General features: G+C 38.0%; 1 protein-coding gene across 5 annotated transcripts in view; it reads left to right on the top strand.

Annotated features, from left to right (window-relative positions):
- The window catches only part of CA10 (carbonic anhydrase 10), a 146,425-nt gene extending 124,978 nt beyond the window's left edge, over positions 1 to 21,447 (top strand). For 4 of the 5 annotated variants that reach the window (XM_074554768.1, XM_074554767.1, XM_074554769.1 and 1 more), the window contains 5 exons: positions 9,770 to 9,865; positions 11,501 to 11,573; positions 16,846 to 17,000; positions 19,222 to 19,396; positions 20,267 to 21,447. In XM_074554768.1, the coding sequence (XP_074410869.1) occupies positions 9,770 to 9,865; positions 11,501 to 11,573; positions 16,846 to 17,000; positions 19,222 to 19,396; positions 20,267 to 20,289 (522 nt within the window). In that variant the 3' untranslated portion in view covers positions 20,290 to 21,447. The remainder of the gene's footprint in view (positions 1 to 9,769; positions 9,866 to 11,500; positions 11,574 to 16,845; positions 17,001 to 19,221; positions 19,397 to 20,266) is intronic. The other variant, XM_074554770.1, reaches the window with a different exon arrangement.
- Positions 21,448 to 25,200: the final 3,753 nt, after the last annotated feature.

Here is a 25,200-nt window from a genome sequence, read left to right as displayed (position 1 = left end):
GGGATGATGACAGATGTAATTTGGGATGTATGTTGTAACTGTTGCAAGCACATAAACTATGGAGGTCACAATACAAGAAAAAATAGGATGCAATCTCTAGGATTCAAAATATTTAAATTCACCTAAATTTAAAATGCAAACTCCATTGTGAGCTTTTACATTATCTTTGTTTTTTCTTACTTTATGTACACAAGGTATTACCAAAGAATACAGTATCCAGGAATTGCTAATACTGTAGAAATTAACAAAAGATTAAGGTGAAAAGAGAATTTTAAAGACACAGGCTTATTTCCTAACAAAGAATATCACATCAGTTTTTTGATGCCATCTATCTTTCAAATGATCTTTTAAACTCATCAGTATTTTGGTTGTGATCACCAAACAATCTTTGGGCAGCTTGAAGTAGATCAATTTTATCTGTGTACTGCTAGGTACTATTCCTTATTTTATGCTTATTTTTTCCTTATAAGCGGCAACTTATAACTAAAAGTGAATTACTATTATTAAATCTGAAGATGTACATAGTTTAAAATAAAATAATATAAAAAAGGAGAATTCTAGAAAACCAACAGAATTATTGAGCTGTATCATCCTATATCAGCTGAAAATCTGTCCTTTAACGTTTATGCCGAGGAAAATAAAAGTGCAGCGAGGAGCTGGAAGAGACCATCTGTCTCCTTTTAGTTTGTTGTTTTGTTTCAAGCTGGGCCTGAACCAAAATCCTAATTCAGAAATGTGCAGTGCTGGAAGCTGTCATGTCATGGTCCCCTTGGAAATTCTGAACTGCGAATAGCTGCACACAGCAGACACTAATGACAGCCCTTGGAATGCCATTAGCACATTTCCCCATTAACTACCAATTACCTCACAGGGTAATTCCTGTGCTGGGTTTGTAAATGATAGAGGGTGAGTCAACTGCGGTCAGGACAGCAGGGTGAAGCCATGAGAGCTCATGGTGTTTGCAAAGACCCAGAAATTTTGGCCACCTGATTTCCCAAAATTCATTCTGTTATTATTCTGTTCCATTTATATGGAACAGAATAACAATGGGCACCTTAAGCAGGCAGAACTTGCACTGTTGCTGCTCAAGTCAAAGTTCATCATCCTACGACAGTGCACTGTGCAAGCTGCAACATCCAGCTCCATCAAAGAACAGTCATGAACTTCCTGGCATATATACAATATATGTATATATACAAAAAAATTCAGAATGCAAAGACACAATTTAGCTGTTCAGAGAAAAGGTGAGATACTGCAACCTGCCAGAGCACTTGAATTGATTCTTCCCTGCTTCCAGAAGCAATTGCAATGGCCACCTGTGATATCCCCAGAGTGATGCAGGTGGTGGAGCAGCATCACTGCCCTTTTCCATCGTGACAAAGCAGAGGCCAGGTCTCAGACTGGCATTCACTGACCCCTGAACCCCACTGAGACAGGAAACCAGGGTGTATTTAAGGACCATTTTTCCTCCCTAGGAGATGCACAGTGGGGGATGGAACAGCTGGATGGCAGTAATAATGCAGGAGGAATGACAGATTTTAAGTGACAGAAGGAAATGGATCAGAAAAGGTCAGAGGAGAGGTCTGGTGTTTATAAAAATGGGAATATTTGGGTTTGAACATGCGCTAGGAAAACGGCACAGCTTGTGTGGCACATGCAGTATCAAAAGGAAGGCTGGAAAAGAGCAAGGCTCAAAGGGAATCCAGCGCTGCTGGGCACAGACAGCCATGGGCATGGCTTTGATTTCATCTTGTCATCTGCTGACGCTGTCCGGAGCTGACAGGGGTGATGGGAGCAAAATTTCACTCCATTAAATGAAGGTGGGAAGCCTCAGTTCTGTGCAGAAATATAGACTGACTTGATAAAACAGCTGAGTTTAATTGGAATTACAGGGGGAAAGTAGACAAACTGAAATTTGGGCTGGAGCACCAGAGCCAACAGCAACTTTCTATTATGTGGTTGAGAGATGGAGTGCCCTGAAGTACTAACAAATGCATTTTTACATCTCATCTTGATAGACTTAGAGATTTTTTTTCAGGAAATGTCCTAAAAATCTCAACCTTGATTTTCAAACTCACAATTGTTTTCAGCAAACCTATTTCCCTGGTGAGTTGCCCTCTTTTCTTCTGCAGCAAATTTCTTCTACTTGACTCCCAGTTCTGCACAAAGTGATTTACTAGACAGATTGCATTTTTTTTCCCTTCTGGAAAGTGTCAGTTTCTGAGCAAGATCAAATAACCTTCTGCACTTCAGTATTGACTAATTTTAATTATTAAAACCTTTCTCCCAGGAAAAAATCTTCATGCTGTTTGCTGAGAAACCAGCAATTTTTAATAGGATTAAGGGACTTCTTGAGGAGATCGGGGAACTCTGTAGACAGAATTCTGAATTTATACTGGGCTCACACTTCTACAGCATTTTTTTTGAAGTAGGAAGAGCTAGATTTTTTTCTTTGCCTTCTTTCCATGTGTCTCCCTTTAAGCTTGAGATAATGGGCTTTGCAAAGCCTAGAGAAAAGGGGCACATAATTTGGTATGCAGTAAAACTATATTGTATGTATTTTAATGGTTTATACAGCTAAACACTTACTTTGCATATATATTAAGCTTACTAAAATCAGAAATAAATCTTTTATTATTAATCCTTTTAGTGATATGCCATCCCCCACTGACAGTTTCATATGGAATCCTTTCCTCACAACAGCTTGGCAAATTGATATTGTTTAAGTGTAACGGAAAGAAAATAACAGCTACATTCCTATTTGAATTTATCACGTTTAAGTTCTCATGTTTTCACATCATTGACAAATTATCAGATGTTTTAGCAGGATAATAGGATAACTACATTGTTTTTACATAACTCAAAAGCTAAATGCCTGCATTTAAAGTAAAACACAGCTTTGCCTACAGACACCACAAACCAGCCTATCTCACCTCAACAACAAACTGCTTACTGCAGGATAATGAAATTAAATACAGGCTTAATGATGTAAGATTGACAAAGTAATAAAGTTATAGAGAGAGCCAACATTATCTTCAATTAGGTGTTTACTTTTGTTGAAGAATTCTTAGCATTACAGTTCAAAGAGCTGGATTTTTATCTCCAGTAATTTTCAGCACCATTTCATCTGTGCACTAAAAGAAAAGGCTGTTGTTTTTGTTTTTTTGGGTTTTTTTTTTTTTTTTTTTTTTTTTTTTTTTTTTTTTTTTAAATTTGCTGTGCAAAAGCCATACCAGAGGATATGGTACATAGCAAAGAAATTAAATAAAGGCAGAGGTGTCAGACTAACTGTCTGTCTGCCCTTGTCCGTCATGCCCAGCCCCTGAACCGAAATGGAACTACAGATGGTTCTTTAACAAGGTGGACTCGGAGGTCTGGTGGGTTTTGGAGAAGGCTTGAACTGCTAATTCCTCTGCCAGTGACCTCCTCTGGCATCCTTTGTATTCAGTGTCTCAGGGCAATGCAGTGAACAACAGAAACAGCATCAATCACCACTTCCCCACATTCTTGACATGCAGGAACCATTTTCTGCTGCTTTCTGGGCTCATTGCTAAAGAAACAGAATTGCAGCAGAAATACAGAGCACCATTATGTAACTGAATCTACCAAATGGAGCATTTATACCGAGTTCATCATCATGGTGTCTGACGATCGGCAGTATTTAAAATGAGAAAACAATTTAAATGCAGTGTTTAGTCAGAAAATCCTGCACGATTCCAGAAATGATGATAGACTCATCTGATAGTGCTTTTTTTCCCTACATTACCCTTATTCTCTCTTAAGATACAACTTTTGCAGATGACGGATTGGCTCGGTGCCAAATTACAGCTTGCAGTGAAATTCTGCATCAGCCAAGACATAATCAACATTAAGCATTTGAGCCTCAAGCTTCAATTTGATCCTCACACAAAGCAAATTGCAGAGAAGTGTCATTTATTGATGTTTATCCAGGTCTTGCTCATCTGCTAACGATGAGTGACAAGAGTGGTTGAGTGGCAGGTCAGCCAAAAATGCCCATGTTTGGAACAATTGGGTTCCAAATGACACAGCAATGACTCCCCTGTCAAAAACCCTCCCCAAGTCACTCAGCAGCCAGCAGCCAAGGAATTCCTCTGTACCTCTGAGGCTCAATTTGGAGATTTTTCTTTCCTTGAATTTTCTGCTGTGTGGAAGAGAGTGCAAATAGTTGTAACACTTGCAACAGTTCCAGCAGCATTTGGATGTCAGGAATCCATCAGCGCTCACTTGTCACAGACATCTTTTCATAAAAATCCTTTCTTTAGGATTTTTCCCCCTTCTGAGAAGCTGTGGCCTCAGCAACAAAATGTGAACAATGGTTATCTGCTGCTGTGGAATGCAACAGGTGGATCCATGATTGGTCTCCTGTGGATGTTTGGATTTACTGACCACTCACGGCAGAGCTGTTCTTGCTTTCTGCCTGGACACAGAACTTTGTTATTCATTCCTTTTCTATTCTTAGCTTAGCTAGCATTCTGAGAACTTTTCTCTCTATTCTTTTTAGTATAGTCATAATGTAATATATATAATAAAATAATAAATCAAGCCTTCTGAACATGAAGTCAACATTCTCACCTCTCTCTTCATCCTGCAATCCTTGCAAGCCCTGTAACACCCACTTTTATTTTTTCAGCCTTTTTACCTAATTTTTTTTTTTGCTGTTGGCACAAAGGTGAAAGTCCTGAAAGCAAATTCTGAGATAAGCATGGCCAATATGGTCTCTTCAGACAGCAATTTGTACTTGTTATTGTAGTACTGGCGATGCTTAAGAAAAAATTCAAGTTTTAAATATTACCTGAACTAGTCTTGTTTCCTACTTGCAAATAAATAGTATTCAGAGTATATATAAATATTAAGGAGAAAGACTTAATCATCTACATTTCATTTAGGTACTTTTTAAAAAAATATTTTTTAGCTGCAGTGGTTGCATATAAACAAAAAATAAGGCTCTGTTCGAGCCTTATTGTGCTCTAACATACCAGGTCAGCAGCCCAAATGGCCTCTAGAAATAACTAGAGAAAATTACTTCAACCCTAAAGCAAGTTATGGCAGAGCCTTTTATATATTTATTATAGATTTATTTCTAGGAGCCATAATACATGCTGTAAATAACACCCCATGTTAACATGCTACTCAAGAACACTGGCTCAGGCTCGCTGTTGAATACAATTTATTGCAAGTTAGTTCTTGTTACCAACTGCTCTCACAAAATGGTCAGACGCCATTTATAGCTTCAGTGCTAATTCCAAACATGCCATTATTTCTAATAAAGTAGATTTTGCAGCCAAGAGTAGTTAACCCAACTGTATTTCCACTTTACTGCACGATTATTGCATTTCTCTACTCAGCTGTCTGCTCAGAAGCAGAAGAAAAATGAATTTCTTCCATGCATTCTTAGTCTTACTCTTTAAAGTAAAAAATAATTCTAATATTGTTTATTTATCTAGGATAAAACAGTTGACATATAGCTATAAATGTGGATGACAAGCCTATCTATTAAACCAGTTATTTATATACATTTCTTTTAAATCAAAAAATAAGTGTCAAAATCAGTAAAAAATGAAAAACAAAGCACAAAGCACATTTGTCAGCAAAAGACTAAATAACCTGCATTTTAATAAAGAGAACATCAAAAAGAGTTAAAAATTTATTTCAAGCAACTGATTTTTTTGCATTTCTCCTTAGCTTAATATAGCAAAGTTATTTTTTTAAATAGATTTTAATCTTAAAACTGCAGTAATTTCCTAAAGTGCAAAGTAAACTGCAGTACAGGTGATCATCTACAATTCATGTTATCAATTTATTAACAAAGCAAGAGCACTGCATTGCTGTATGCGTATACATAAAGAGCAAAAGGTACATTTGTGGATTAATTAATAGGTAAAACCACCTTGTCAGACACTGACATTTCATGGTTGAGTGCCCTGGGCATGAAAAGATGGGTTGGTTCTTCAAAGATAAGAAAATTTTCCTGGATTGGTCCAGGCAAACAAGACAAATCAGGAGCACAGAGCTGGTCCATGTTCTCCCAGCTGGTGCTATGCCTTTCCACAAAGCAGGAGGTGCATTTAATTTAATTTAGGACAACTTTAAAAACAGTTTTGTCAGTCACACAAATTGCACTGATCTCATACCTGTTCATACCCACAAAATTAGTGCCATAAATAACTCTTGGGTTTTACAAGACCTGTAAGAGCAATTATATTTTAACAGTGGAATAACTGTTCTTATTAATAGCTTTTAACTCAGTGAAATTGTTTTTCTCTCCGGGCACCCACCGTGCAGAAACTACATTTCTTTTGCTGTTTTTATTAAACTTCGGAGGAACAAAAATGCATGATTATTTTCCTTAATGATGTCTTAGATGCTTCTTACAGGAATTCTGAATCTAAACAAACATTTAACCGGTCTTCTTGAACAATTTCATTTGCTTTTGTTCCCTGCTGTGCTGGAAACACACTTTCTGCTTGCTCTCAATGAGGTATCCCAACAGTTTCTCAGATAGTGCAGCATACTATAAATACTGTGGTTACAGATGAGCTGTTTCCTGCTGCCATTTACTTCATGCTTTACTTCTCTCATCATTTACAAATCAAAAATGCTTATAATTTTTCAAGTGAGAAAAAAGGGTATTCTATTATTCCCAAGAGGACTGTGGAAAACTGTGTGTGAACTACTGCAATATTCTAAATTCCCTCAGTTTCCTATTGCTCCATTTTTGCCTGCAGCAGAACATGGACAGTCTTGAGAGGCTAAAAAGCTGTTTCTGATTCTGGTCTTGGTCCAGTGCATATCTTGGGTGGTGGAACAAGGCCACATTCTGTTTTTTCATCAAAGAGTAATTAATCTTACTTAATCTTTTTCCTGCAAAACAGATCTTCTGTAGCTGGAGGAAAACAAAGAGGTATCACTTGTTCTGTGGCAAATTAATCTTAAAGGGGGAATCTTCCTAACAAAATCAGTGAATTAAAACAAGATTCAGTATTGCCTTTGAGCCCTGAAACCCAAACTAAACTCAAAGGGTGCTTTCAGCATTGTAAATCTGCTCTTATTGTGATGTGCTTTTAATACAATGTCATCATTTGAAAAGTGAGATGTTCATATATGAGCAATTTTACTTTTGTGACTTCACCTTCATAGAAGACCCCAGTAATATTTTATACAGACCAAATGCTTACAGTTACTTTAGGCAATTTAATGAAATTATTCTCAGAGGAAATTTAATAGGGAATTATGGTTTTCTGTCCTGTTGTATTCTGTGTTTAAGACACTCGTTCATTTGAATCTTTCTAAATTAGCCTGTTCCATGTGAGAAACTTTGAAAATTATGCCTCCTTAGATGGTCAACCTTTTTCTAAAGAAAGATAAACGTAATGAATTTAACCATGGTACCATGGAAACAGCTTTAAAATTAATTTGGGAGCAGGGAGGAAGGATACAACTCCAGCACAGAGAAAGTGACAAGTTTGAGAAGAAAAGAAAACCAGTGTCTCTTCATTAGGCACTGAGACCTTTGTTTGGGACAAATGTCCTGTATATGGTTATATATACTTGAGGGGTTTTATTTCTGTAAGTGCCATCAGTCGAAACAAGGGTTTGATGTCGACTCAGGGTTCCCATGGGTGGAAGGAGAATTTGTCCCTTGCTTTTAGCCATTCCTGCACCCACCATCTTGGTTTGTTATATAAAATGAGTTTATCTAGTTAATTGTTATTCTGGGACTTTGTACAGAAGGAGGTCTAGTCTAAAGCAGATTTCATCACTTATTTCCTTGATAATTCACAAGTTAGTTTGGCTGCCAGGATAAAGAGTTGTACATAAAAATACAAATATATGACTAAGCCTAAAAATTTCAGTGAGAGCACGGTCCCCAGAACAGGGATGTTATCAAAGTTCAGTAGTACCACAAAGTGATGATGAATGAGCATTATAACCTCTGAGGCTGTATGAGACCTTCACTTGGCCCTGCTTTCTGACTGTCAGAATTTGGTAGAGGACTCCATTGGCTCTTTTGACATTTTTTAGATAGTTCCCAATTGAGACAGGACAAAAGTAATTGAAATTAACACATCATAGCAGTACTTTTGACCCTCACCTTATTTTTTTGGTCTCTGAACTGCTGGCTGTAAATAGCAAAGCTATGCACCAAAAATCTTCTGATCTTACCAATGGAAATTTTCTCTTTCAGAGTTTCCACTGCCCCTTTTTACATCTATGTACAAGCACTAAAACAGCATCACAAAGGGATTTCGGGGGTGGTGAGAGGACAATGCTTGAGGGCCTTTTATATAAAGCTGATAAGTTTCACTTAAAAGAATAATACCTTTTGCAGGCAGGGCATAATGTGGGAAATAGAACTGTTTGAATTCATCATTTATTTCTTACCCTATCTTGGACTGAGATAATAATGGTATGGGTAACACATAACTTGGGATATTGTTATAATCAGATCAGCATGGATGGCTGGACTTACCCCTTTGGGTAGCAAAGTAAGGTTTAGTCTGTGTAACTTGATTGTGTACTTCAGATCCTGTAGGAACATCATTCCTGCAGAAAAATGCTCACAATTACATTTCAGTACTAAATAACCAGACCTCACATTCATCCAAAAGACAATTTCACCAATACAGGCATTAAACCCTGTTTCAATGATGTTTAGGGGTTGTTTTTTTCCCTCATTAAAAACCTGGACAGCACATTATAATGAAATTTCTTTACCGGCAATCTTAGTTTTGTATGGTTTGCATAGTTACAAAGATTACCAGATATAAACCAAGTTAATACTGATCTTGTTCACAGCATGTAAGTCCAGAAATTTCTCTGAACAGCCTTTGGAAGTATCAGCACATGAAAGACAGACCTGATTTTTAAATGTGAACACCAGGCTGCCGCAATTCTGACAATGCCAGAACAAGAACCTTCCTTTTCTAATTGACATCTGAAAACTAAGAAAGATCTTTAGGCTAAATAAAGCTGACTAGCTTTCATCTGTTCAGAAGTACTTAACTGCCACCAGAGTTCATTAAATTTGTTCATCTTTTTTTTAAAAAAGAAAAGTTGTCAATGTAAATTGTAGCACTGTCTGGTGATCCCAGACAAATCAAATATCAAGGTTCTGGGTAAGATATTTTACATAGGTAGTGAGAGAAGGGAACTGTGCCTTTGCAGTTTAAAACTTCCAGCCAATCATAAAACTAAAAAGCAGAAGGAAAGCTGCCGGTGCTAAGGAGAACCTGGTTAACAATACAGTAAGTGCTTAACTGTAGGAGCCTCTGTAACCAAGTTTGCAGAATCTGGGGCAAATGATTACCGGTACTTTGAATTCTGTGAGCGGTGATTTTCACAGTTCCAAACTCATATCCCATGTGTTTCCTCAAATATTTCAACCCCTGGTGCTTCTGTGGTTGGCTTCAGGCTGCAGAGCACGGATTGCTTGGTGCCCATGGCAAGTGATGGAACAGGGAGGTGATGTCAGCCCTGCAGTGCAATCTGGAACTGGATGTGGGTGAATCCAGTGGCTGGCAGTTTAGAGGAAAACATGCTGATGCTGCACCAATTGGAGCCAGATGGTGACTGAAATTGTTAAAATGATATGTGCTGCAAATGCCTGAAAAATTACCCTGCTGCAAACCACCCAAAGCAGAGATGGGATGGAGATACAAACCAAGCAGTGTGTGGGTAGTGTTTGCAAAAACTGTATGGGATTATTTGCCAATGGTTACTTGTAATCCTTCCCTTCACTCTTTTTTAGGTTCAGCTGATCCACTATAACCATGAGTTGTACACAAATGTCACAGAAGCTGCAAAGAGTCCTAATGGGTTGGTGGTAGTTTCCATATTTATGAAAGTAAGTATTCTGTATTAGAGATTCCTAATATACAGACAGTAAAATTTCCATGAACTGTAAATGTAGGCATTAGACTCCTAATTATGCTACAGCAATGCCCAGAAGCTCTGATCTGGAATCCAGAGACAGCTTCTTCCTAAACTGAGCATGCCATCTCTTCTCCAAAGCTTTTACAATATAAAGAAAATTAAAAAGGGTAAGGGAGGTGGGGGAAAAAACCCCTTACATCATAAACATCACTCATAAAACTTAAATGGCTATGGCAGAAGTCACTAGCTTTGCAAATTTAGTGTTTCTTCATGAAATGTTATGCATTCAAATCCCTTCTAGTAGGTTGAGGCCCCGGGAGAGAGGGCATGTCATGCTGATATTTCAAAGCCAGCAAAATCAGTTTTTTTCTGTGTTATTTAAAACATCTTGAAACTATGAACACTGAAAGAACATTAAAAGTAGAACTTCTAGTGTCTTGCATTTCACAGAACCACAAAGACATGTGAATATTTTGTCTCCATCCTGTTGCATTCAAGGTACATATTTAAGTCTATCATTTATGGTGATCTAACACTAAACTCTAAACTTCATGGTTTTCCCAAGCCTCTTTAATTACACTGGAGAAACCTTTTGTCTCTTTTTATAGAAAAAAAATTTATTTCTCCCCTCCAAATATTGTTTATATTCTGTCATTATGTATCAGAATATCTGATACATAATGACAGAATATAAATATGAAACAGAAAATGAATATCTGTTTCATCAGTCTAAAAAAGTGTATATTTCTGAGTAATGCTGAAGTTCACCTCATCACACCTTAGGTATGGGATATCTATTATTTCCCCTCAGTACTCTAATCCCATTTCATAAAGGTCCTAACAAAGCATTAACCTCGGATATAAAGTATGCATTTCACAGAGTGTACTGAATAATTAGATATAAAAGAGCAGTTTTCACATGGGTCTAATATTTAAGAAATATATTTATGCTACCTTTTTTTGGGTTTTTTTTTAAATCCAAAAAGTATTGTATTATGACCCAGCAATCTGACCTGCAGTCATGAAAAAGGCAAAAATTACAGAGAAGACAGAGAGAATCTTGTCAATATTTAGAAGTACCTGCAGGGAGGTGTCAGAGGGTGGAGCAGACTCTGCTCAGGGCTGCTGAGCAACTGGGGGGTAGAATCTGACACATGGAAAGTTCCACCTGAACATGAGGTGTTACCTCATATATTACCCAGACATAAACCAGAGGAAGAGAGCTTTAATTTGCATTTAAAATAGCCTACTGCAAGGAAATTATATTTATCAATAAATAAAATAATGGAATACTACTGAAAATCTTGCCTAATATATCAACCACCTGCAAATTTCATCAAAGCTGTCGGAGAAGAAACCTGTGCTCATGCTTTTATTCAGGCATTGATTTCTGTTCACCCTGTTCCTTGTGTTTTATTTATTCTACCAACTTTCTATCAAGCTTCATTAGAAAAACAAGTGAGTAATTATTTCCTTCTCCCACAACAATGAAAAAAAGGAGAACTCAACTGGAGGACTATGAGAGAATGTCTGTGTGCACACATGAAAGAGCTGCAAGGAAATGTCTATGAGAAGATTTTGACATTGTGCATTTTCTCTTCTGTAGGTATCTGAATCATCAAATCCATTTCTAAATCGTATGCTCAACAGAGACACCATAACAAGAATAACATATAAGAGTAAGTGTCTTTTCATTTCCTCTGGAAACAGCTTTCACTATCAAATAACTCATTTAGTGATCCTGAAACAAGAGGCACCTCATTATGGGCAGTAATTCCAGGTTTGCATTGCCAGGAACTCTGCATGATAAACTCAGGAATGTGAAAAAGCTCATTAGGTCATCAATTTATCAAATGAATTTTGAACTTCAAAGTCTATTTTACATCTGAAGGTGCAACAACAAATTAATAAAATTATATTTGACACATGCATATACTGTATTCACACAGAATGCTCAGGAGAACCTGTACTGTTACCAGTAAAAGGGACGTGTGTAGCAGCCTGGATTATATTGGATCTGGTTATGTCAAGATCCTGCACAATTCACTGGATTTAGTATTCATCAGTGTTTACTTTTTGAAAGAAAAGTTACAACATTTCTATTCAACTACTGCTGCATTTAACAGATATAGAAAGAGGTTATTAACATAGCTTTTGTATTTGTTATATTCACATTTGAAAAGCCTTTAACTGATGATCTTCAATAATTCCATGTTCATATATAGACCTTGTGGAAAACAGGAGCTTAATTAAGATATTTTAGAGAAAATAATGAAAAATGCATATACATAAATTAAACCTCTTCTCCTGAAAACCTCATTTCCTTTGTCAAATATTCTGAGCTGCTGTGAAGTTTGTAAGTTCAACAATAGCAGAATTTAACTTTCAGAAAGTACACAGCAAAGGGATAACACAAATAATTCCTTGTTCTCTCCTGCAACACACACACACCTCCATACCACTGAGGCTACTCTGCTTTTACCTGAGAGGTAACAAATCTCATTACACCTTTAGTCCAAATTAGAGGCTTCTATGATAATGAAACTCAGTTCTCTACAACACCTATGGAAAGGAAGGCAACAGAGGGTTCTCCTCAGAATGTTTTTTCCAGATTGTTCTGTCAGTGTCAAATGTCATCTTCTCTGCATGGAAGAAGCAGATCAGTCCCATTTTTAAACTGCTTGTCCTCATTCCTTGCAAAAATGCAGCAAGGATGTTCTGCAAGAGCTTCCTGCCTACCAGTGCTGCTGCAGCATCTTGGAAACAAGGAATTATTGTTAAGGCTGAGAGTGCTTTTTCCAGCTCCTTCACCCACAAATTCTATATTCCCAGCTTCTGGGAACCAGCCAGATGTTCTCCCATGGGGTCCACCCTCACAAAACTAAATATTTCATTTGTATGCTGCATTTACAGTGAAAACTCCTCTTCTCTGGAGCTGGCAGCATCCCACTGCCTCCCACTGCTTGTTTTGTCTCCTTACAAGGGAGACATGACTCCAGTCTCACCTAATTTGGGCATTCTAAATGAAATTTCTCATGAAGATGAGCACATAAAACGCAGGCTGGAAAATCAGTGATTAACAGAATTGCTTTAATTTTTAACCACGGTTTTCGCTAAGTTTATCCGTTAAAATTAAATCACTGGTAGACATAATGCACACAATATTCCACAAGGCATTGGGTTACTTACTGTAGTAACAAGTATTGACTGTGAATTTTTAGTGTAAATTGGGAACATGAAAGTGTTATTGAAAGTAATTTTGCAGCTGTCTTGCATGATGGATTATAGCACCATTGCTGAAAACTAATTTTACCTCTTGCACTGCAAGGATTTCTAGTGTGCCTTTAGTAGCTGGAGTTCTGCAGCTTCTACTTTAGGGCTCCACTGTCCAAGTCAATACTCAGCACAGTGCTGACAAAATGCCCAGGCCCCATGTGCTCAAGAGGAGCGTGGAGGGAATGATAAAAAAAAAATGCTGGTTCAAAGTCAGGACAGTTCATAACATAAATAAAAGGTTTTGTTGTTTTTTTTTTTTAAAGAACAGTAACAAAATTAAGTGCTGTCTCTCCTGCTGTGTGAAATTTCCACATGCCAAGAGCATTAAAAGGGAAATTTCTGCTCTTATGGCTACAGTGAAGTAAGTGGACCCCAAGGAATTTTTAAGGAGCTTTTAAATGTTTATTTAGATATTAAATGTTTATTTACAGATATTGATGGCTACAGTGAAGTAAGTGGACTCCAAGGAATTTTTAAGGAGATTTTAAATGTTTCTTTGGTTCTGTTATCGCAGCCCAAAGAATTGACTGTGAGCAAGCTGAAACAAGGGTCTTTTCAAGCAGGTTTTAGTCAGAAGCTGTGTAGGTATCTCAAAAGAAAACTTTTTTATTATTCCTCATTAAGTGTGCCATTTGAGGGGACAAGTTAGTTTTCTTTCAAAACAGTTATGCTACATGAGCTTTCATCCAGTATTTGCTTAACATCAGGGAAAAAAATTAACTTTTTAGATTCCCAAAATTCCACATAAAAATTTGGTCTTCTCATTGTCTGGTAAGCAGAGAAACTGAGGATCTTTTAATTTCTTACCCTGTAAATCTAACCTAGATCCTATTCTGGGTTATCATGATATGAACTTTGAAATCAAATGTACTTTCCTCCACTCAATAAACACTATATTCCCTATAAAAAGCATTATTATAAAGAGAACATACAAAGATTTCACTGTGAAAGCCAATCCCACACATCTATTACAAGCCTAAGGATAAAAGGATTTACATTATTTCCTAGGTAAATTGTAAGAGTCAAGGCCTTTATGTAAATGAATGTGAAATTTAATGAAATCTAATTTGTAGAGAGAAAAATTCCTGGGTTTGGAAATCACCGTAAGGCACCAGCAGAACAAGAGTAACACATTGTGGACTGCAGATAGGAATGATGCAGAGGATCCAGGAAAGGCTGGATGGATTTATGAAAGGAAGCTTGTCACTGGCAAGAGATCATAACAGGGTGATTTTGAGCATTTTGAATGTATTTTCAGTAAATATAAGCAAGAATTTGGAGGGCAGCAGTCGGGTATTAATACCAACCCACCAGGTCTGCTTCAAGTCCAGAACAAGAAACCCTTACCAAGATGTGGGGAAAGGACAGACCTGTTCATGAGAAAAATGTTGGTAACCAAATTCTTCTTGTGTCATCTTCTCTCAAGGAACCATCTGACTTCCCATGGGAATATAACTCATATACAGGCATTAATAAGTACTGTGTTTTCTTGGACAAAACTTTATTTCATTCATCCCTATCTTTGACTTTTCCTGAAGTGGTACTTTCCTCCAGTTTCTCATAGGAATATCTCTCATCTATATTAATCTTCAGTTAGTTTTTCATCTCCTAGTAAACCTTTCAGGGTAAATTCTACCTGGTTGAAATGATTTTAGCCCAGCTGAAGCCAATATGGCTGTGAGAAAGCAGATTTGGTCTTTAGGGATCTCTTCTGCCTGACTCTGTGCCACTTGGTGTTAAAACACACCACTTTCCACGGCTCATAAATAATGAACAGGATGTTCATGTGGGAAAGGGAAAAGTGTGTGACAACTCATTGAAAACAGGCATTGGCATGAAGAAAATCCATCAGTTCTCTTCCGATGCAATTCTAGCAAAATTACCAGTGCACTGCAAATAATGTTTTTATGACCACATGTATTCAGTCATCTCTACTTGTTCAAAATATAACTGCATTTTGACTGTGATTTCATGCTTGTGTCTGGAAGATTTGGGTTTAGAAAGGAGCTGTCATGGGCCATGGGCCACTGAAGCCTGGTCATATTAAAACAAGGGACAGTCAGACACTAATGGCACTCCTGCTTGAGGATCCAGCCAGCACTGCAATCACCCAGCTCAAGCTGCAAGGGCAGGGCAGAGGACTCTTTTTCTAACAAACACAAGAGGACCTGCCAAGATTTTGTTTTGTAAAACAACAAACACATTTAGAATGTTAAATAACAGTAAGGCCCTGGTCAATGAGGCGGAAACATTACACTCTCACCTTGACACTTTAACTGACGCCGTGGCTGCCAATATTGTTGCCCCAAAACCCATGTTGACTCTGCTGTGTTAAAATAAAAAAACAAGGTCACATTTTCTCTGCCTGTGTTTTTTGATTTTCTGTTGCCCAAGACAATAATCTGCAGCACTTCTTATTTTTCCATTAGGTTGTACAAGACAAGTCTTTTGCTCATCTAAGTTATGTCCTTCATCTACAATATGTTAAATTCAAGTTAAATTGCACCTTTCTTTTTTAGCTCCCATACAATTCCTTAATCATTTGGATTTCTCTACAAATCAAGGTCAGCTTATGTTGAGCATTGAAAGAGGGAACACATCTCAGTGTGCACTTTTCCTTGTCTGCATTTTAACGTTTCCTCTGCAAATGAACCAAATTGGAGACACCACACACAGGTGAAAGGGTTCAAAGAGAACTCACAATGTTACAAATCATAACCACCCCAGTTTTCTCTGAGATACACACAAGCAGCAGTGTATCAGTAATAAAATATGTTTATCCCTGAGTGGATGAACTCCTACAGCCTAAGATTTGGCAGGCAAATCTGAGTTTTAGCTTTGACAGCACTGCCAAAAGTATTGTAAGGCCAGCATTACCCAAGAGAAATAGTGCAGATAGTACAGAAAACACTGAGGAACTCTGATGAATTTTGAAAGATATATCTCATTATATTTAGGTACATATCCACAGAATAAATTCTGTTGCAGAGGAATACACTTCATTAATTCCTAGAGAGCCTTACAATAAAGGCAGGGATCCTGGTACTGCTTCCCAGCAAGCCTTCAACCTAGAGTTTGGCTTTCTGAGGGAGCTGGCACTGCACCCACACCACTGTGCACATGAAAGGCTGGGAGGCTTCATGGAGCAGCTTTATTATCATGCACTAACTGCAGTTTCCTCTCATGCCAGAAGGGCAATTAAGTTTTAATTCTCTTGGTCTTTCTGAGGCTTTGTCGAGCAAAAATTGTTAATGACCCCAAAAGATGGAAAGTCAGCATTCTTCAAAGGCTTCTGCATCTCAATCAATAACTGCAACTTCAAGAAGCTTTTGACTCCAGTCCCTAAATGTGATTTAGAGTTGCCCTGTGAGTGCCTGTGCTCAGTTCCCAGTGTGTGTGAATGGGAATCTCAGTGCAGATCCACCCAGCAGGGTGAGGGATATTACTTGTGTTACTTGTTCTTGTCTAAATTGCTGGAGGATCCAGAAATGTGCATCTGTTAAGCTTCATTCTTTGGTAGAACTGAACATCGTGTCATCGTGTTCTGGAATTAGGAGACATGAAAAGGGTGATTTTTTTAAAATTTGTTTTTGTTTGTTTGTTTGTTTTGTTTGGGGGGTTTTGTTTTGTGATGCTGCTGTTTTACCTGAGTTGTTTTCCTCCTCTGTTCTCCAGATGATGCATACTTACTACAGGGGCTTAATATTGAGGAACTTTACCCAGAGACATCTAGTTTCATTACGTACGATGGGTCAATGACAATTCCACCCTGCTATGAAACAGCAAGCTGGATAATTATGAACAAACCTGTGTACATAACAAGGATGCAGGTAAAGCAATTTACAAATTACTCAATCTAGGATAGGTACAAAGTAATATTTTAAACATAATATTTCTAGCTTTACATTAGATTCAACTCTTGTGCTGTAGGGATCCCTGCATGCTATTTATACAGTTTGCAGAAGCATTGAAGAGGTTTTTTGTCAAAATAAAAATACCAACTGTTAAGAACTCCATCAGTATCTACACACACAAACTTTAAGGAGGACCCTATTTTCAGTGAGGGTTTGAACCAAAAGGTTTTCAGCAGTCTCTCCACAACTGCATCATTCTGTGATGCTGTGAACAGTTACTTGGAGACTCTACAACAAGTACATCAGTGTTGTACAAACATAACTGAGGTTATTAAGGATAACAGAGGTCATTCCTAGGTCTGAATAAACACGTATCAATAGCACATAATGTGACAGAGATGCAGGATATGGAGCCTTCTGGAAATAAAATCTATACCAGTGCTTTCTGATATAGAGTAAAATTACAGGATACACACCACAAATACCTTTGGAAAAATCAGACTGAAGTATTGAAGCCCTTGTTAGAGAGAAGCAAGAGAAATTATGCAAGAGAAAACACAACTTCACATCCAAAAGGAAGCTATTGAGGAAGCGCACCGGTGGGAAAATCTCAAAAACTAAATTTCTGTACAACTTGCTTACAATCCAGATCCTGGCATCAGAAAACAGCAAATTTAACACCAACAGGCCTCTTTTCCAGAGTTTCCATCAGTGAGTTGCCTACAGAGCTGTGACCTGAACTAAAACCTCCTCTCTTGTATACTTGAACCTCCATCTGCTCGGCCCAAGCAGGCAGCAGAAGAAATGTGGCCTGAGAAAGAAATGAAATTAGGAACAAGAAAACAACCCTAAATATCACTTTGGGATTTAAAATCATATTAACATTGTAAATAAGATTACTTTTAAAAGCCCAAGATGTTTTATTTTTGTGGTATTCCTTCTGTCCAGTTTAGTCTGGAGGTAGTGAAAGCACTTTGTTTCCTTTCTAAATGGGTGATTTGGGAGAATGACACAGCTGAGCAGAGGCAAAAATGCTCACTAGTGTGAACTTTTCAAACACACGACCTGAATATTTTCCTACAAGCAACATTTTTAGGTCCAACATTAATGTGCAAAATAAGGATTCAAATATTTCTAGTCTGTGCTGCTACCTATGGGTTATAACCTCATGATACTTGCTACTTGTCGTGCTTTAATGGTTAATCACATCCTCCATTATTACTTAGTTATATCCTCCATTATTAATGCTGAAAATTGATTTTGTGGAGTACTTACTAATTATGTTGTGTACTCATACTGAAAAAGCAATGCGCAGCTCAAGTTTTCCCTAAAAGCTGTTAAAGACTTCCATAAACCCCAGCTACTAGATTTCCCCATTAAATGCCATAAACAAACATCATAAATTGTACACTAATGTGGAAAATAATTTGTTTTTATATCTTTAAACCAAAATATTGAGGATTTCTGGTTTGTAATGTGAAACCTTTTTTTTTCCCTCTCTGAATTTGGGTGACTTGGATCAATTAAGAGTTGCACAGTCACCATAACAGCCATTTCTGCCAACCAGCACTGGGTGCACAGGATGATTCACTATTTCCCTCTGTGCTGTGAAACCAGCACAGGTTTCTGCTGTAGGAACACTCACAGTCACAGCACAGACAGAATCATGACAGACCTGTCAGCAAAAAGAGGCTCTCACTTTTTAACATCATTAATTTCACGACTTCAGCAGCATCACTGTCAGTTTTCCTTCCCATCCAGCCTGCCCCTACCTGGTTCTTGAATAACACCAACCAAAACTGTGGCTTCTCAACTGAAAGCTACACTGTTCAGGAAATTTGCTCTTGTCATTCATCAAATTCATTTGCTCTGTACCAGCTGCTGCCATCCAGCACTGTTTATTCCATTACTTTCTGGCTCACCCAAAGACACCTCAATACTGTTTTCATTCACTCCACACAAAACTGGTTACTCTCATTTAAAATGGGGCTCAGAAACAGAGGAACACACAAGGAATGGTTTTAAGTTAACTCTGACTACAAACTGGCAGAGTTAACTTAAATTCGGTTTCACTGAAATTCGGTTTCACTGAAATTCTGTTTTACTTCAATTTATTAACTAATCTATTTAATAGTGTTGTATGTTGTTTACTTACAGCAAAGACCAGTACTAAAACCCCCTTGTTTTGTTTTTATAGATGCATTCTTTGCGACTTCTAAGCCAGAATCAGCCATCACAGATATTTCTGAGCATGAGCGACAATTTCAGACCAGTCCAGCCTCTCAACAATCGATGTATCCGAACCAATATCAACTTTAGTTTACAGGGAAAAGATTGTCCAAACAATAGAGCACAGAAACTACAGTATAGAGGTACATTCCACCTCCAGAATAACTCTTTCTATGCTTTCACTGAGCTCCTTTCTTTGAGAAATCCAAGGGCATAACAAGGCACACAAATAAAAACACATAAAACTCCAGATCTTGGGGAATAACTGTGTCAGTGAAATGCCACACATTTGCAATACATGAGTAAATGTGCAGGAAAAGCATGACAAAAAAAAACCAGCCTGGGACATCAAATATGTTTTTTTTAGAAGTAAATAGGACAGGCCCTTGGTTTTCTAGCCTCATTTTAAAGTGTTCTCCCCTTACAAAGTGCATTTTGCTCTGGTTTACTCATCCACAAAGGGGGATGAGCTAGTCTTGATGACAACTGATCTCAAACAAAATTAGTAATTGATAAGACTTAATTTCACTTTCAAGGCGCACCACCATAACAAACACCTAAATTGCTAAGTAGATATAAAGCTGGAGATATAAACAATGAAGCAGCTCAGTCACCTGCAGCTTAGAGTCCTACACTGCCACAGCTGTGGCTCACAACTGAGCTTTAATGTGTCTCGTGCATCTTTGAGCCCAGGCACACAACTGTGCTGCCTGAAATAATAGTGTTAAAGTGCCCTCACAGCAGTAATGTCATCATTATGAAGGAGAAGCACTAAAGGAATGAAAGGACATTTTCAGCAGCAAGGCAGATGACTGTGTTGCAATACTTCAAAGGAAGAGTCATTCTTCAGACTTAGTTCTTTTCTAGAAAAAGGAGGAAACTGAACCTCCTGGCTTTTTTTAAGACATTTTGTCTAAGTGCCTAGTGTAGTGTTAAAGCAGTTAAATTTAAATCACAGTGTTAAACCAGTTTCATATTTGAAGCATAATTGTTTTTGTTTGTTTCTCTTGCAGTAAATGAATGGCTCCTCAAATGAGACAGAGCAGGCAAAATCCAAATCCTCAGTGGAATGCTTCTCCTGGGAATTGACATCATCTGCAATGCACCCAACCTCCCTCTCTGGCTCACATGCACTTTGTGCTGTGGGAAAAGAGCTGCCATGCTGGAAAACTCCTCAAAATTTATTCATGTGATTGGTGGCCATTTAAAAACAAAACAAAACAAGACAAAACAAAAGTATTACAGTAAATGTGATTACAATTTTCCTGAACTAATTTGGAGTCACAAAGAAAGACTTTTCAGACTTTGTACATATGAAATTCTTAATCTTCTCCCTCTCTCTCCCTCAACTGAAAAAAAAAAAGAAAAAAAAAAGAAAAAAGGTGGATCAGTACAGCATCAAAGTGGAGTTGTGTTCTGTGTGCCAAGTAATCTTGGAAAGCTCTCATTATTTCACTATCATTAATGGATATTGACAAGACAGAACAAGACTCCTGTAAAGAAATCATTTCTAGGTATGATCTTTCTGTTCATTTAATTTTAAAAGGGACAGACTTTGATAGATAAGTATTGTAAATATATCACTGCAGAATATAAAGGAAATTTAAATATTTCCCTCTGTCACATATCTGTAGTAGGATTTGGCAAAACCAGAATATATCCATTTTCTGTTTCTTGCTTTACAACAGATCATACGTTGTGTTGGTTACTATTAACAACTCAATAAATGTGTTTAACAAATTAATTTAGTTAAGTTGCTTTGATTTCTTTTTTCCTTTCTGAAATGACAAGCCTCTTCTACTTGTGGATGCATTATTTGTGGTTTTATTTTTTTTCCACTTTTTTTTTTTGTTCTTTTTTTTTAACTTAATTTCTTTGTTTGCAGCCCATTCAAGTGAGTGAAGGACAATTGGGAATGCACTTAAAGGTGGTATAACTTAAACTCCACTGGGCTCAGAAGCAGAAAGCAGATGAAACATATCTCAGTTTAAAATTGTCATTTTCCTTGCTGAAGCCATTATCGGGACAAACATTCAATCCTGTAAATTTGTGGTGACAGGGATATTTTTTTCTTTACAGATAAAGCAGGAGCTGGCCTAGTAAAAGCAAATGCCTTTTTTCTTATTTATAATGGTCATTCACTGTGTTTGGTTACTGTCAAGAACTCAATAAATGTGTTTAACAAGTTCACACAGCACATGTTTGACCTTCTTGAATACTGAGAGATTGTTCAGGTTGGTATTTCTTTGTCAGTCTGGAGAGGGGTCAGGCCTCATGATCTCCCATCCCTAATGCTCACATTGTACCACATTTAAGTTCACAAAAAGCAAGATGAAGCCAAACAATGCTGTGGCATCAAGAAATTGTTTACACCAAATGGAAGAAGAGGCACTACAAGAAGTGTGAGGGAACAGCCAGGGAGCTTTAATGTGACAAAAATTTATTTGCAGATTTATGATAAATTTTCACAAATTAATGAGAAATTTACTTCTTTGGGACACTTAGGAGAAGAACAGGTCCTACACAAATGATATTATGGTTCCTTACCTAAAGGATTCTTCAAAGTTACACTGATGAGCAAGAAGGGAACAAATATGAGATAGCCTTCAATATTCTCAGACAAACACACAAAAAAGAAACTTCTCCAAACTGAAAGAGACAAACACACAAAAAAGAAACTTCTCCAAACTTTACTGCCTTAAAATATTTTTTCTTTTAACAGAATTTACCTGTAGTAGATTTACAAAACAGAGCACAGAAATAACATTCTGTGCAAGCAACACCATAAATACTGTGAAATGACTAACAAGAGACACTCAGCAATGCAATCTGGTTATTTTTACAGTGTAGGATTTGTCACTGTGAATCAGGAGATGTTGTGAAAGGGCAGTAAAGTCTAGTGAGTGATTGTGGCAGGCTGGAGCCTGGAAAGGTAAGCAAAGCCCTTTGTGTCTCAGGGATGGGCATTTTATTATGATGGGTGGAAGAGAGAAAGAAAAAAAATCAGATGACACTGACTTCAAGATGTTTCTTTTAATGAACATTTTCATGTCAACAGTCATTACAATGCTAATGTCAACACTTTTTTGGAAGGAGTACCCATATAAGATTCATTAGGGATGTCATAAGCATCCCACAACATATGGTGTCTCAAATCCAATTACTTTTCTATTCAAACCATGACCTTGAATAGGTTTAAAGCAAGAAAGAACACCAAGAAAAAGCTCCTATTGCTTATTTGATGGCTCAGTGGCATAGTACTGAAATTCGGAATTATGTCGTTTTTCTGTCAGTTCTGCTTTCCAGTTTTGTATCCAGTCTAAAAAAAGTGATAGAAGCTTAGTTTAGAAAAACAAGTAGTGGCAACATCTACTTCCTGAGACTGCACATTGAAGGCACTGTGTACACAGAAAAGGGCATTTTGAAATACTTCAAGCAGCATTTGGCTGGGTTTCAAGTATCTCTAATTCTGAGGGCTAACACTGCAGTTCTCTGTACCCTGCATGGCCTGGAGCTGACATCCATCTTTCTGCTGTGATAACCTCCCAACCTAGATGTACAACACCATCTCACCAGCCATCAGCCTCTCACCTCACAGCGGCTGCTGCCTTGGGTTGTTACACCCAGGTCAGTGAGGCAGATGCAGAAACTGGGATGCCTTGGGAGAACACTCACTTTAGAGTTAGGGCCACACAGTGAGACACTCTCCCACAGTTCCTTGCTTATTTATTTATGTTAGTGGTCCCAGTTACATCACCCCTGTTCTTCTCCCCAGTTCTGGAATGTTCCCTGTTCCTGCTTTCCCTACTGTTTCCCATTCCTTGTAACTCCTCCCCTGTATCCCTGCTGGCTGTTTCCCTCTGACCCTCCCTTTGCACCACCCCTAATCCCTCTACCCATTGGCCCTCACACCTGATGCTCCACCTCCCTCATTCCATAAAAAACCCTGGACCCTTCTTTGTTCGTGGTTCTTCTGTCCCTGAACCCCTTGAGTGTGCCAGTTAATAAACTGCCACTGGAACGTCATATGAAGAACCCCTTTTGCCTCTTCATTACGCCAACCTGCATTTTTCACCTGGTGACACGAGCATCTGGTGTTTGTCCTGAAATCTGCCTTTCCCTAAGGGAGATGCTCTTGGGAAGGCAGTGACCTCGGCAGCTCCCGCCATGCCGCTGCATTGGGTCGTCTCTGGACATCAGTCTTTCCAGCCCAATCCATGGGGAAAAAAAACCCCTCAGAAATCTTAATGTTCCCAAGTGTTCCTTAGTGTTCCTAAGACAGTGATTTAGGCCCTTCAGCTGGGTAGTTGAAGAAATAAAAATAAAATTTTTCATCTAAATTTTACCTTTTGAAAGCACCGGTTTTACACAGAGATTATTTGGCAACATTCTTGTTAGACAGAGTTTTTCTTCTGTGACCATCTTCCTCTACATGATTTTAAGAAAAGCCCCCAAGGATATTTTATGTGAAGATCTAAGAATGAAATCTATTCTATCTCAAGCATGTTATGCCTCCAGAAAATAAGTTATTTATATTTTTAAATGATATCTTACTGGAACGTCTCTCCTTGCTATAATACTAGGGCTAGCACTGTGCTGCTACATAAATAATACTGGTTATAGAAAACTTACAATTACTTGCCAGGTTTTTGTAAGTTCTTCCTAAATCAGATTATATTGTTACAATATAAACACTCATGCCTTTAATGATACAATTAAATCTAGAGCAATTACTGCATATAGTTCCCATACTTCTTCACTGAGCTTTGCTGAAATATTCCAAATCATTCTTGCAGTTTAATGCATTTAAATATGTAATTATGTTTAGCACATTTATTATGCACAGTCACTAGAAATCAAATTCACTTTGAATATATTTTCTAATTGCTACTTAGAAGCACTTGCAGACAAAATAAGTGCTGAGGTTACATTAATGCACAGATAAATGGTCTTGGTTTGAAAAGACAGGTGTCTGCTAAGGAAAATGGAAATGATCCTCTGGGCATTGGACTGCCACATCCCTTCCCTTACAGACATCCATAGACCTGGAAAAGGACTCAGATGTCCTGCACTCGCCTTCTCTACTAACACAAGGGAAACACATAAGTCAGGCAAGATCTTCACTCAAGTTCACTCACTGAACACTTGAAACTGGAGCCAAAGCCAGCAAAACACTTGTATTCATTTATAAAGTATCACAAATAGGCAGATGATCAAAGAGCTTGCTGAGTTTAGGAATAAAACATAAAAAGCCTGTCAAACCAGGACTAGCCAGTGCTCCCAGTGACTAGGTTACAGGCAATGCCTCAAACCTGATGTCCCTTTCTTCCCTCAGATTTTCATGGGATATCTGTGGTCTCATTCATGTACAGGAAAACTGTAGGCCAGGCCTTTCTTTTAGGAGGGATCAAAGAGCAAAGACATGATAACCTAATCATCACCATTCATAGAGCACTGTGGACTCCCCAGCAAGAGGGTCCTGATTTGACCCCAGAGCCTCATGAATCCCAATGCCGAAACTGCTGAAAGTAGCAATGTTACATGCAGGGAGCTGAATCTTGATGAATCAGCATGGTATCCTCAGTCTGTATTGTCTGGACACAAGGAAGAATCTTCTCAGCTTTCTGACACTTTGTCATGCAAAGCAGATGAGCAGAAGCTTCAGTCCTAAAGGCAGAAACCAAAAACGAACAGAGGTCAGAGAGAAACACTTTTATTTATCCACCTTTACTGAGTTGGCCAAAACTTGTTTCAAGACACTTTAGTGGACAGAAAAACTCAAGCACCTGCAACCTTTGCAGAAGGTGTGTGTGAGGACTCAGAGACTTGGTGAAACAGAAGACTCCCACATCAACCACCACAATATGTCCATACTACAGAACACAAACAACACTCCGCTGTTGAAAAATAACTGAGCCAGACAAGTGTTGTATCCTCACATAGAGAC

This window comes from Zonotrichia albicollis, chromosome 19 (genome assembly GCF_047830755.1).
Source record: "Zonotrichia albicollis isolate bZonAlb1 chromosome 19, bZonAlb1.hap1, whole genome shotgun sequence".
In the NCBI taxonomy this organism is placed as follows: domain Eukaryota; kingdom Metazoa; phylum Chordata; class Aves; order Passeriformes; family Passerellidae; genus Zonotrichia; species Zonotrichia albicollis.
The sequence above is the reverse complement of the archived record's forward strand: the minus strand, read 5'-3'. Positions and strand labels throughout refer to the sequence as shown.